This window comes from Gopherus evgoodei, chromosome 1 (assembly GCF_007399415.2).
Source record: "Gopherus evgoodei ecotype Sinaloan lineage chromosome 1, rGopEvg1_v1.p, whole genome shotgun sequence".
In the NCBI taxonomy this organism is placed as follows: domain Eukaryota; kingdom Metazoa; phylum Chordata; order Testudines; family Testudinidae; genus Gopherus; species Gopherus evgoodei.
The window spans coordinates 134512413-134527149 of NC_044322.1; the positions used below are offsets into that span (position 1 = coordinate 134512413).

The 14737-nt window shown below is 43.7% G+C and overlaps 1 protein-coding gene across 1 annotated transcript in view; it reads right to left on the reverse strand.

Annotated features, from left to right (window-relative positions):
• The window catches only part of ARHGAP6 (Rho GTPase activating protein 6), a 522412-nt gene extending 509148 nt beyond the window's left edge, over positions 1 to 13264 (reverse strand). The window contains exon 1 of the mRNA XM_030572709.1: positions 12659 to 13264. Within this exon, the coding sequence (XP_030428569.1) occupies positions 12659 to 13189 (531 nt within the window). The 5' untranslated portion in view covers positions 13190 to 13264. The remainder of the gene's footprint in view (positions 1 to 12658) is intronic.
• Between the last annotated feature and the right edge of the window lie 1473 nt (positions 13265 to 14737).

The following is a 14737-nucleotide window of genomic DNA, read 5'->3' on the forward strand; positions in this document are numbered from 1 at the left end:
GGTTCCCCGTTCCTGGCCAATGGGAGCTGTGGGGGGTGATGCCTGCAGGCGAGTGCAACATGCGGAACCCTCTGCCCTCCCTCGCCCAAGGGACGTAGTGCCAGCTGCTTCCGAGAGCGCTGCAGGGCCTGCGGCACCACGGGGGTGGCAATCCCACAGGCGAGATCCAAAGCCCTGATGGGCCGGATCCGGCCTGTGGGATATAGTTTGCTCACCCCTTTTCTAGCCTGTCTGTACCCTTCTCAACTAAGCAGTGTCTCACAGTCTACAACAGTATTTATACCCACACTGGGGGTATATGCAGTGTCTATAGCATACACAGCACCGTAAGTGTAGACATAGCCTAAGATGCAAACACACAAACATGGTCAAACCATTGAATGTTGTGATTTTTATCTGACAAAGTACAATCTGTAACAACTAGATAGTTGTACCATAGTGTAGAGTAGAATAGGGGTCTTTCTTTGAGTCATAGGGAATGTCAACCCCAAGACACACATACACCCACACACACATATATTAAAACAACCAAATGCACTTAACTTCTAAACAGGATGTTATTATGAGGGTTAAGTCTTTCCATAAATACATAAATGCTTTCAAAAGAAATTACATTAGATTATGGTCCAAAGCTTGGCCAGAATTCATTTAAAACAGTAAAAAAAAAAAAAAAAAAAGAAAGAAAGAAACTTTTCTTCATGGTATAGGAAGAACAAAAACATATCACCAAAATATTATGAAATTTAAGAAATTACTGAAGATCTGTTAACCTTCAGGCAACTATATGCCATTTGATTTTCCTCTTGATCTTTAAACTTTCATATAACCTGTGAGCATCAGCTTTTCCCATTCCTTAAAGTCACTGTAAAACTGATTGCATCTCTTCTAAAAACAAGTGAAGGTGAAATATCTTGGATAACATATCCAAAAGAGTCTATTGTGAAGAAGGTCTTCGAGAACACAATTCTGAAAGACTTATTCAATAAATTAGAAGTACTACCTCCTAAGGGAATCAAAAGACGTAACAGAATGAGAAACATTTCCTGTAAGAGAAATATTTTTAGCTCTTTCAGAGAGAGAGAGAGAGAGGCAAATAAAAACTGAGGAGAACACTGCCGACTTGTTTCTCACCAAATTATTCTCAAAGGGGGCAATTAAATTGAAATAATATTTCAGAGACACAGAATGCCAGTGCTGCAAACCACTGTTTAATACAATAATGGCTGAACACACACTGATAACTAGAAATTAAGAACTGAAAATAGCATAGGAAAAGTGGTTTGAAACATTGCAACCTCTGTCTTTTAAAGCAATGTTATGAAGGTTCATTCATTGTGACATCACTGTGAACCACATTCAACAAATCAGTTGTATATTTTGGAGCTGCATGATCTTTGTATGCAAATTTAGGATTATATCGTTTTAAATCAAATTTAACCCATATTTACAAACATGTACTTTACACCTTTGGCATATAGTCTCAACTTCTGTACGAATGTGCATCAATGCTCACTTAAATCCTCACACACTGAGCTGACATTCAAGTGTATCCCTTTGTGACAGTCTAGGAAATCTGTCTACGTAAACCTTATTACCTCACCGCTTTGTCTATATCTTTTATTGGACCAACTTCTATTAGAGAGAGATACACACTTTCAAGCTCCACACAGCTTTCCCAGACCTGAAGAAGAGCTCTGTGGAGCTCGAACACCTGTCTCTTTCACCAACAGAAGTTGGTCCAATAGAAAATATTACTTCACCTAGTTTGTCTATCTCATATCCTGAATCCAATACAGTTACAATACTTAAAACATATGTAAAACTTACCAATTTTGATTGATTTTATTATTTACTCCCTGTATCACGTTTATCAAACAAGCTATTTGCTAACACATGTGACCCTATCTTGACAGATGTTACAGGAACATCAAGACTCACTAAGATTTGACTGGTCTACTTCCACCATACAATGAGTTGGCTATAGAAGGTAGCAGAGCTAAAATAAACCAATTTTTTCATTCTGACCTTCAGGCGCATGATAACAAAAACCAGATCACCTGATGGGGTACCCTGATCACCTAAAGGGGCTTGTAGACTGGCCAAGAGGATCACATGGAGACAACCGGGAGAAACTAGTTTCAGGGTCTAGGCAATAGGACTGCAGATTCCCAGGGCTGAGGGGTCTCAGACATGGGTCAGCACCTTGAGCACGTGCCTAGCGATGCAGAACCAGAGATACAGAGCCTAAACTTTGCTCTGCTCCAGGAAGCCAAGAGCCCATGAGTATTCACTATTTTGATCCAGTACAACCATCTGGTGGATGTCCAGCAGGGGAAGTGCATCACAGTTCCAACACCTCTCAAAAGGCACCATTATCTGATCAATTATTGGATCTTGCTTTCTCTCGGCTACAGTGGAACATACACCTACCTTGCAGTAGATGTTGTAGGTAATACAAGGAAAAGTTAAAAACTTAAATGAAAAAGCAGGCCAGGTATTTGTATAGACATTAATCATTGTTAAGGGAAAAAAATAGACAGAAGACCAATAGTAATGGCTTTGAAGATCTATGATTGAAAGAAATCAACAAAAAGAAACCCATGTATTATTCCAAATATCTTTGTCTTCAGTGGGACTTCTCACTTAAAGTAAAGGATATCCTTAAATACTTTGCTAGTTTAAGATCAGAGTGCTCTACACCTTGCAGGATTGAGCCCTGAATATCAGCTTCTGGCTAACAAGAGTTGTGTAATTTGAATCCCAGTTTACCTCCCCTGCCCCTCCTTTACTTGCTGTTAAGCAGGAGTAGCATTTGGCTTCTTCTCCTCACATCCTAACCTCCTGGTTCAGTCAAAAAAGAATGTAATTCAGGAAGTGCACGAGTTACATTTCAAAATAGCAGTGTTGTTCCAACCACACCACACATCCTTTATGTTCTAGGATATTACACTACACATTAAAGGGAACCTGGCAAAATAAAAAAAAAGAGTTGGCTTGTGCTTTTTTGGCACCAATTTTTTAATAATTAAGAGGAAAAACTGAAAAACCTGTGACAAAAGTGTTTGTTTTTTTCAGTTTTTTTAAGGATAGAAATTCAGGTCTTCTACACTGTGGCAACTGGAGAATGATTAATACCGTGACACCACAAGAGAATTGTGGAGCAGGGGTGGAGCATCCCTCAAGAACTGGGGAAGTCAGCGTCTCTGCTGGTGAGCATGTCGTGTGTTTTAGATTCCCTTCTGCGGTGACCTACAGAGGCTATAAAATGCTACAGCAGCCACCTAGGGAGCATTGCCTCTTCAGCTCCAGCTGTAGCCATGTATGCTTGTAGCTCTGGAGATCTCCAGTTCAATCCTCAAGAGGGAAGTTGTCACATTAACACCTTTCTAATTCCAATGCCTGATGAAAACTTTGGAGAAAGAATACCTTTGCTACAGATTCACTAACCCATCTTTGATTTTTCAAAATAAGGAAGCTACAGAATATTTAAGACACAAACATATGCCTTTCAGGCCTTCTTTATGAATGATCAAAGAATACAACACAAGAATTCTCCATGCTCCTCTTTTTGCAAACAAACTATAAAGGAGAAGCTTTTTTATTTAGAAATTTTGCACAGAAGCTGCAATGTGACAGGAAGTAGAAAAACTATTGTAGAAAAACCTTCCCCGGTCTAAACATTTTTTTTAAAACGGAGTCTAAACATCATGTGCAATGTAATCACTAATGCTTAACGATCTCATCCTGCAAACTCATATTCATGTGAATAGCCCTTACTCAACTTGAGTTGTCCCATTGACTTCAGAGATACTATCCACATGAGGCCCCAAGGAAATATACACCTGTATCATAAAAGGACCCCTCATTCCAATTACCAATAGTATTAAGTTATAGAAAGCTTTCTAATGAAATATTATTTGCTCTTTTTCTAGCTTGATATTTCTGTGCCCCATCCCAGTCAGTATAGTTTTTAATTTCTGAGCACTAAGCTTAAAAATACCATTTGCCTACCCAGCAAACAGCAGCGGCTCCAGACATCAGCGCAGCAAGCGCGTGCCTGGGGCAGCAAGCCACAGGTGGCACCCTGCCGGTCCCTGCGAGGGCAGATTCGGCAGCCACAGGACCGGCGGACCTCCTGCAGGCAAGCCGCCGAAGGCACTCTGCCTGCTGTGCTTGGGGCAGCAAAAAAGCTAGAGCCGCCCCTGCCAGCAAGGTGAGTAGGAAATGCTGGCAAGTGAGGGGGCAGATAGGGGTGATGTTATCAAAGTCTACAGAATTAAGCTTTTAAAATATTAAGGGACTGATTTTCAATTGTGCAGAGCTCCCACTGACTTTAACTGGATTTGTGGGTGTTCACATCTTCTGAAAATCATGCCTTAAGTTATCCGCCCTTATGATTTCAAAGATTAATTGTGAAATAATTAAACTAAAGCAGCGTTGTCCTCCCAAGTGTATAGACAGGCAGCTTCAGTGCCCCTGCTTTTGTTCATAGTTTTGCAAACCAGCAGCTTGCAGTGACATTAATGATCCCCTAGTTTATTGCTCAGCTTCTTTTCAGAACCTTACCCAGGCAGTAGGGAAACTGACAAAAATAATGCCAGTTTTCACTTTGTTTCTGCTTGGAAAAGCTCTAAGCAGCAGTAGAGTGCACTGGAGCTATTCATGATGGAGGGCCATCCAAATTGAACAAGAATGTCGAATTAAGTGTCTCTCACAACACCCAGGAGGAAGGGTAGGGGAGCTGATTCCCCAGCTTGATACAGTACTCCAGAGCCTTTGGAAAAGGAGTGGGGAAAAGAGTTCCTCTTCCTTCCCAACATCCAGAAGAGAAAATAGAAGGGCTTCCGATGTAAGAAGCATGCACTGATGTGTTGCCACTACTTTAACAAGAGTTTTTACAAAACAGTCCATTGGCTAAGGATGCTTACACTGTTTATTCCTGAGTAATAGACACAGTACATTAGCAGAATGATCAGGCTGTAATTTGAATTGTGTAGCTCAGGGGTCGGCAACCTTTCAGAAGTGCTGTGCCGAGTCTTCATTTATTCACTCTAATTTAAGATTTCACGTGCCAGTAATACATTTTAACGTTTTTAGAAGGTCTCTTTCTATAAGTCTATAATATATAATTAAACTATGGTTGTATGTAAAGTAAATAAGGTTTATAAAATGTTTAAGAAGCTTCATTTAAAATTAAGTTAAAATGCAGAACCCCCAGACTGGTGGCCAGGACCCAGGCAGTGTGAGTGCCACTGAAAATCAGCTCGCGTGTCGCCTTTGGCACATGTGCCATAGGTTGCCTACCCTGGTGTAGATCTTGTAGGAGAACCTTGGGCTGTCCTCCCATCCAACTCATCACAGCAAAAACACGCTAGAAAGACACAGGTCTGAAAAATGGAAGCTTCTCCACCACAGCAAAACAAAACAGATACATTTCATACTGTGGTTTTCTATTCTAATATTAAGTGCAGAAGAATAAGCAGCAGACTTTACATAAGCTGACAGTTAAAAGAAAAATTCAGTTCTGAATACTGCTAGACTTTTCAGTTTGCAAATGTATTTCAGTCATTAAAAAGATATATACCTTCTGATGTAGCAAACAAATAAATCCTTAACTTCTGTGGGACTAGCTTAAGTAAAGTTTTTGCAGAATTGGGGCCTTAGGTAATCATCCAAATATTTATATGACCTTTTCAAAAGTATTCAGTTTACTTAAAAACAAACATCATTTATATGTAAAATATTTACTAAATAGAAAAAATAATTGAAAACAAGACTTTTTTTTGGCAAGTGAAAAACAGGAATTTTTCTTTAAGAAATTTCTTAAAAGCAGAGCTGACATCTGAAAAGAAACTGAGGAACACATCTGGAGTTTTTCCACTGTCTTCAGTACAACCAGGATTAAGCCCTTATTTAAATAGGTCACATATGAGCAAGGAAAGACTTCTTGTTGTGGTTTTACAGTAATACAAATAATACACAATAAATGCTCCACTTAAAAATATTCTCTTAGTTATAAAACTTTCTTATTCATCCAGTTACTATCAATGCACCTGGAAAGCAAGAGTTGAGAAGTAAAAAAGAGATAAAGTTCCTAGAGAATTGCAGGACTCTTCTTTACACCATTCCTTCAAATCCATTAGAATCTTGTTGCAGAATCAAGACCATTTAAAGCCTAATAACTTTACATGACTTGGTTAGCATAGTTTACTATTGAAGCTTGAAATCCCACACGTAACTTTGATTTTTAAAGTCATTAGTGAATGTCAAATTGTGCAAAGCTACAAGTCAGCCTTCAGAAATCATTCCAAAGAGGGTCTATTTATAAAATGCCAAAGCCAAATAACTGAAATAAAAAGGTAACACTATCCTTAGCTCAGCCTCACATGCATAATTATTACAGAGAACTTTGAACAGTGGGTGATTCCACATATAGTACGTTCTGTAAAGTCTGAATAGAATTGGGCAAGTCATTCTTATCCAGCTGTTCGAGTGACATGAGGATATGAAGATCTGACACATGGGTTTCCACACATATCATGACAGCCTAGTTTCACAGGGGCTCTCTGAACATCTGTACACAGCTGGGATTTGGAGAAGATGCAGGGTATTCTTCTCCAGGTTATTTTTTTTTAATACCTACCATTTGATTCGAAGACAGATCCTCTAATTGCCCATATGCTTCTCTTTCCCCACCAGGCAGCACGCGTCATGGAGACTGGAGCAAGCAGCTATGGGAACTGCTTGGCCAAAAAGATAAGAAGAAAAGAGATTCTTCCTACATATTTCTCCTCGGGGCAGTGCTGGAGGGGAGAGGGGCTTATGGAGCTATTGCCACCCCAAAATTTGCCTTAGGCTCTGTCATAAACAGATAAGTAAGAGTTAATAGAACAGAAGTATTTCATATCTCTTTTGCCTGTAAAGGGTTAACAAAATCAGTGAGCCTGACTGTCACCTGACCAGAGGACCAATCAGGAGATAGGATACTTTCAAATCTTGAGGGAGGGAAGTTTGTGTGTATGCTGTTAGTTTTTGGTTGTTGTTCTCTCTGGGTTCTGAGAGTGACCAGACGTGCAACCAGGTTTCTCTCCAATCTCTCTGATACAGACTCTTATGTACTCAGAATAGTAAGTAGATAAGGCGAGATAGGCTTATGTTTGTTTTCTTTATTTGCAAATGTGTATTTGTCTGGAAGGAGTTCAAGTTTGTATTTTGCTGAAAGGATTTTAATTTGTACTTGTATACTTAGGCTGGGAGGGTATTCCCAGTGTCTATAGCTGAAAGACCCTGTAACATATTCCATCTTAAATTTACAAAGATAATTTTTACTGTTTCTCTTTCTTTAATTAAAAGCTTTTCTTGTTTAAGAACCTGATTTATTTTTTTTTTATTCTGGTGAGACCCCAGGGGACTGGGTCTGGATCCACCAGGGAATTGGTGGGGAGAAAGGAGGGAAGGGGGAGAGAAAGGTTAATTTCTCTCTGTGTTCTGATTACTTTCTCTCTTAGGGAGAGTCTGGGAGGGGGAGAGAGAAGGAGGGGGGAAGGTGGATTTTCCTCTCTGTTTAAGATTCAAGGAGTTTGAATCACAGTGATCATCCAAGGTAACCCAGAGAGGGGAAGCCTAGGAGAGGCAACAGTGAGGGAAAGGGTTTACTTTCCTTGTGTTAAGATCCAGAGGGACTGGGTCTTGGGGGTCCCCGGGCAAGGTTTTGGGGGGGACCAGAGTGTACCAGGCACTGGAATTTCTGATTGGTGGCAGCGCTACAAGTACTAAGCTGGTAATTGAGCTTAGAGGAATTCATGCTGGTACCCCATCTTTTGGATGCTAAGGTTCAGAGTGAGGAATTATACCATGACAGGCTCCCTGCAGCAGCCACCACTCTCCTGCCTCCCAGCTCTGAAGGCAGAGTGGAGAGAGCTGGGGCTGCTGGCCGGTTACCCAGCTCTGAAGAGGGCAGTGCTGCCACCAGCAGTAGTGCAGGAATAAGCCCAAGCAAGGGGTGGGGAGCTCAAGAGCAGCCACCCAGCCCATGTCCCTGCCTGCTGGGGCGCACAACCCAGGGCAGGTGGAGGGTCCGGGGCTCCCCATAGCAGCACAGACTGACCCGTTCTGGCCTGGATGCCTGGGCCCCATCCCCCACGGTCACTGCTCCACAAGGGCTCTGCCTCTGGTGGCAGTTACTAACTGGGAGCAGTCGAAGAGCAATAGGGAGCTGAGGAGCAGTTACAGCCCCAGCCAGGGTGCTGGAACAATTTTTATAGTGTGCATACTGATGATGGAAACCATGGAAACCATGTATTTGGTTTTTGTTATTACTACTTCAAGCCAGCACCTCCAGTACCTTAGTTCCAGCACAACTGGCCCCGGCCAGGGGGTGGGGTCTTGGGGAGAAAAGAGGAGGAGACAAGGCCAGAACTTTGGAAGAGCAGGGGCAGGGCCATGGAGAGGAGCAGGACATCATAGCAATGGGGGGCACAGCCCCACCAATTTTCTGTCTAGCCACCTCAGCCTCCCCACCAGGAAGAGGCTGGCACCACCCCTGCTTCTCCTCTAGAAACGCTTCAGTGTGTAGCCCAGCTGTTTTCACTGTGCACATGGGGAAATATTTGGACCTCTACCTCAGGTACTTACATGGCCCTCATCACCATAGTATCAGAGCACTTCACTATCTTTAATGTCTTTGCCCCCACAACTTTCATGGGAGGTAGGGCAGTGTTGTTAGCCCTACTTTACAGATGGGGAACTGAGGCCCAGAGATGCTAAATGACTTGCTCAATGCCACACAGGAAATCTGTAGAGGTGGAGCAGGTCTTCCAAGTCCTAGGTTACTGCCCTAAACACTAGACCATCATTTTCCTCTGAACACTTATCAAAAAGTATAATTATATCAAAAACGTAGGAGTAAAATTAATATAAGAAGTATTTGTAATTCATTTATAATCCTAAAACTAATAAATTGGAAGTATATATATAAAGCATCCATGTACAGTTTTAGTCTATAGCAGAGTTTTTAACAGCTGAGTAAACTCTTATTCATTATGAACTTCCTTTTTCCATCTGACATAACTATAGATGTGCTACAAGGGATGGTGATAATTTAGATTCTGTACCTTTTAAAGTTACAGTATTATAAATAATTACCTCATGTTCACCATTTCAGATCATTCTACTCTAACACGTCAACCAACTTATTTTGCCACAGTGATGGTGTTGCACTATAAAAGCAGAATTCTTTATTTCCCAGCCTAGGGATAAGGCTTTAATTAATAAGGAATGGATATGAAATAATTAAATAGGTTATTTATAAACATGATTTTCTGATGGTACTAGGTTGAATACACATTACAAGAGCTGAAATAGAATTAATGACTGTACATAGAAGTTTTACTAATGTATTCAATGGGAAGACTACTTGCATACATTTTTTAAAGATACAAATTACAGTTATTTACATTTTTAATTATTGCTGACTATATGGGTGAGTAATTAACGTTTGCACAGCACATTGACAATATAAAGTGCTCTGTAACGGTCAAGTATTACTATTGTATGGGAAGGATCTTCACATAACCCTGCCACCTCATTCACTTCAGTTTTCACATTCAAACTCCATGCCAACATGCTTATTAGATACAACCTATCATAGCTCTACATTTCCAGCATTCATCCATAGCAAATGCTCTGGCTATGGTTGAAAAGAAACTTTCATTCCAAGTCCCTAGTCATGCCAGGGGGTTCACATAGACTGACCCTTGCACTCTCACAGAGCTGTAGTAAGCCTCAGAAGAGTCTGCTCAGGGGGCCGGACACATGTATTTCCTTAAAGGACTGGGGCCTAAACTTGTATTTTGAACTGCTGGAAACTTCCTCAAATCTCTTCCGTTGCACTGAAATTTCATGCATATTGTCTCAGCCTTATGGTGAATTAAATTAAAAAAAACATATAAAAGTGTATCATTAAACACATATGTATCTGTTTCTCTAAAAATCTGCCCTTGCCAGAATGACTTCCTCAAAGTGTAAGAGATTACTTACTAACATACTCATTTTCTTAACCTCATAAATGATAGTTATAAATAGAGTATTCAAATTTCATGGAGTCAAATAAAAACCTGGAAAAGAACAGCACTGTAACAAACAACATATGAAACCATATTGGGTTTAAATTCAACTAAAGGTCCCATGTTGTAAAATTCCACATGGTAAAGTGCTATAAGACAACTAATGAATGAAAAAGTGATTTATTTATTTAAGAATGCTAGATACACACCAACACTGTCAATCCCCCTTGCTCTTTAGTTTGCAGACTAAGGAACACATCCAGTGCTGTACAGTTACACCACACATTGCCTCCATTTTGCAAAGAACTCCATGAAGACATCCCTCCAGCCACACATGCTGATTTCACTAGGGATTGGTGGTAGGGTGACCAGATAGCAAGTCTGAAAAACTGGGACAGAGGATGGGGAGTAATAGCCACTTATGTAAGAAAAAGCCCCAAATAACTGGACTGTCCCTATGAAATCAGGACATCTGGTCACCCTAATTGGTGGAGATGCAAGGATCTGCCTATGTAGAGCTCTTTGCAGGATGGAGGACCACGGGCTGCCTAAATCCTGGACTAGGTTAAGCAATCACTGAATGAAAATCACACACCTTAATTATCCTAGAAAGTGTTATTTACCAGTTCTGAACTCATCATGACAGGGCACATGCATTCCTACCCTTAACGTATGCTGACATTAAAGTCCAGATTACCTTGTCCAATGTTTCACTGTGTGTGTTTTTGCTACTGAAACTACTACTCCCATAAATTTTCTTTGATATCTACTGAATGTAACTCCTATATAATTTAAAATGTGTTTACATGTAAAAAATTCTGAATAACTTCTGACCAAAACTTTCAATGTTCCTATTCTCCAAACCATGTATTTAATCCCCAGTCTCCTTTACATCAAGTATACAGCTCTTTGTCACCATACAGCATTGATAGCTGTTGAGAGCTTTTATGTTTAGTGTTATATTTTGCTCTTACAACTATCTTCTATTCCTCTGTCATGATAGTTTTCAGCTTAATTTTGAACCACAAATCATACTCATATTAAGCATTTTACTTAAGAATTCTACATCAGTACTAGAATGATGGATGAGATTTCATTAACTGCTATAGAAATGAGAGAAAAGGTGGATGAGGTAGTATCTTTTATTTAACTAACTTCTGTTGGTGACAAGAGATAAGCTTTCTATTTTATATAAAGCTCTTCTTCAGGAATGGGAAATGTACCTTATAACTCTACCTTGTTGTCCTTATGGAAGAAGGTTACCTTCTAACTGCAATTTGAATGCATCAAAAAAATTAACCACAAATAATTAACAAAATAAAAACTGTACCAAAAATAGAAGGGCTAACTTGTGCCACATTTAAACGTAAGTAGTTTACAGCTATACTTGATCTTCAAACCAATTACAATCAACAAACAATGTCACATTATTTTAATAGTGCTGTCAACCAGCTATAACTACAGAACATAAGACATAAACTAAACCAATAAATATTTGCATTGTTAAATTAGATTTGTTTTGGAATGCAGTGGCTACTCATGTGGCTCAAACGCATCTATGTGGTCAGATAAACTGAGATCACCGGGTGTGCGCAATAAAAATAATGCGCCTATCTTGTTAGAAGCCACTACATATTCAAGTTTATGAGGTGTTAGAGTGGGAGGGGAGAGTTTTATGTGCCCAGTACAACTATATATGGAATTAATCTTAGAAACATCAAATACAAAAGTTTACCCTGCCAACAAAGCAGATCGAGTTTAACTTTAAAACCCCTGTATTCTTTAAAGAAATATCTGTGAAAAAGTATGTGTTTTTTGAAGAGTGCACAACAATTAATATCTACAGCTATCCATAAGTATTTATAATTCTGTGTGTGTTTGTTGTTTCTGTGTTTGTGCATATATGCTTGATTCTTGTTTGTTTCTACTACAAACGCGAATAAGAGAATTACTAGGAACAGACTTCAGAAATATGTGACTGATCACATATTTCAATTCTTAAGGAACATACACAGCAAGACCCATGGACACATCCCCCTCCCCCGCTTTCCCGGACTCAGCCGAGGCTGGAAAGGCAGCGTACAGCCACTCGGAACTCTCCTTCAGTGCTCTAGGTGCACTCTATCGGCCAAACCTGTCAAGTGCTCTCCCGTCCTCACTGACAGACCAGGAAAGGCACCTGCTACAGCCATGGGATTCTCCTCGGCCACACAACTCCTCCTTTGACCTCTAACAACAGCAGCGGCAGAAGCCAAATGCCCCTAGTATCTGACTAACGCAAACCAGGAGCTCGTGGATAGCTCAGCGACCTGGGAAGAGAGAGATGAGCAGGGCCCCTTTCCCAATGTGCAGAAGGAGCGGAAGGGATGGGGGGAGGGAGATCCACCCCAGTAGGACCAAGGGAGCCTGCCCTCAGAGCAGAAGGACCACTGGATTCTTTGCTGCTTTTACAGATCCAGACTAACACGGCTACCCCTCTGATACTTGAGAAAGTTGGGGATTCCCGGGAGCCCTGTCCCGAGGGGAGGGTCCATCCTGCCACCTCTCTCGGCCCAGCTGGCTGGGGGCACTCTCGCGCTGAAGGGGAGCCCTACCTCGGATTTCCACACGATGTAGGAGGAGGGGTGGCTGCTGGGCGCCTGCTGCCCCTTTCTCTGCTGGAGCCACTTCCTCGGGGAGAAGAAGATGCTGTTGGTGCCGGTGCCGGCGCCGCCGCCAGGGGCGCTGAGGGCGGAGGCGGAGGGCGTGCGCGCCAGGAAGGGCAGCTCCCAGGCCGTGTTCCTCTTGCCCCGGGGGCTGGATTCGTACTCGAAGTGGAAGCTGCCCGAGGGGGACTTCTCCAGCGGGGTGCTGGGGGTGGAGAGCGAGCCGCAGAGCGGGCCGCCCCCCGGGCGCAGCAGGGCGCGGGAGGAGAAGGCGGCCAGGCACTCCGCCGAGGGGCCGCCAGCCGCCCTGGCTCGGGGCGTCCTGGCCGGGGCGTCCCCCTCCTCCCGGCTGTAGCTGCCGATGATGGCTGGGTCCAGGCTGCGGGTCTGGCGGAGCCGCCGCTTGGAGAGGCTCTTGGAGGAGGCGGCGGCCGGGGAGGAGCAGGAGAAGACGCTGTTCAGCAGGCTCTGGGCGGACATGGTGGCGGCCGCCCCGAGCGGAGCGCTGCGGGGAATGGCTGTGTGTCGGGGGCAGGAGGGCGGGTGTCCTCCCCGCCCCTCGGGGCGAGCGCCGACTCCGGGTCCCGGAGCGGGGCGGTCAGCGGGTGCCCGCGCCGCGCGGGGCTGCTGCTGCTGCAGATGTGGAGTCCGCAGGGGCCGGTCCCGGCGCCGGCAGCGGGAGGCTCATGCTGGCCGCAGGGCGCCCTGTGTGCGCTGAGGCTTTGCAGCCGCCGCGGTCACTGCGCCGGGGGGCGGGCGGGCGGGGTGGGTTAGTGGCGAAAATGGGAGAGAAGGAGGCAGCAGCCGCGGGAGCTTTTATCGCAGCGCTCCAGAGCCTGCCAGAGTCACTCCCCCCGCGGCAGCGATGCGCACGGGATCTGCCCAGTCCCCTCGTACGCGGCGGGAGGGGAGGGCAGCCGGGTGTCCTGCGGCTGCCTCCCCCGCCGGGCGCACCCCGCATCCCCAAGCGCCGCTCCGAGCGCAGCCGGGTGAACTAGTGGGGGACGAAACGGGGGTGGGAGATATCCAAAGGCGGCTGAAACTTTCCCGGGCATGAGCCCATCAGGGAAGTACATGGCCACATGAAGAGGACCCCTCCCCCAATCGCTGCCTGTCGAGTGGGGGAAGGAGGTGTTAATAATGGGCCACCCTCGCCCTGGGGCAAGTGCCCCTCGCAGCGTGTTGTTTCGCTGGTTGTAGTCCCTTGTCAGCTATCCCACAGCTATTGGGTTTCATGGCAGGATGTTTACACATATTGAATCGGGGCTTGAGCCGACCCAGGATTTCATTACACGTCCTCTTCGGGATAAGCACAGCTTGCGTTACACCTGCGATTGTTATGCAGGTATATGAATGATGGTTATTGCTCCTGAGAGTCGGGGACTAACACAATGGCGGGGCCAGGTCTGACAGAACAGCAGGTGCTCTGCAAACTTGCACGCCATCCTGCCGCTCGCCCCGCAGCTGCTCCTGCCGGGGCCTGCCCAGAGCCCCGGGCCCGGACTACCGGGTGGATCTCCTGTGTGGGATGCCCGCCGCCTGGCTTTCTCGCTGGTTCATACTCCGACTGGCAAACGCAGTGACCGGAGCTTTGTGGAGACTGACTTTTGTGGTATTGGATTTGTCACTTATCTTCTGCTGAACCTATTTCAACCTAGGGGGGAGTAAAATGAAGTATCAGCAAAGAGCACTCGATTTAAACTTATTTCCCAGTATTTTGCTAGAATTTTGTTATATTGGGAAGTGCATTTGCTTCAAAAAGGTTTTTGTGGATGTTCAAAAACATTTTTTTTCCAGCCTTATTCTGTCTCGTGCCTGATTGGAGAAAGCTCTGTAAATCATTCATATCAAATCACTTGGCATATTCCTATCTGATTATAATCTGTCATAAATACTACTATAGAGCATAATTTTGCAGAATGTTTATATAACTATACATTTCCATTATAGTGCTGTTCCTTCAGCCTTGTTTTCAGAGAGAGCCTCAGGGAATGGCTAAAGTAATAGGCAAAGAGGCTTCTATTTACA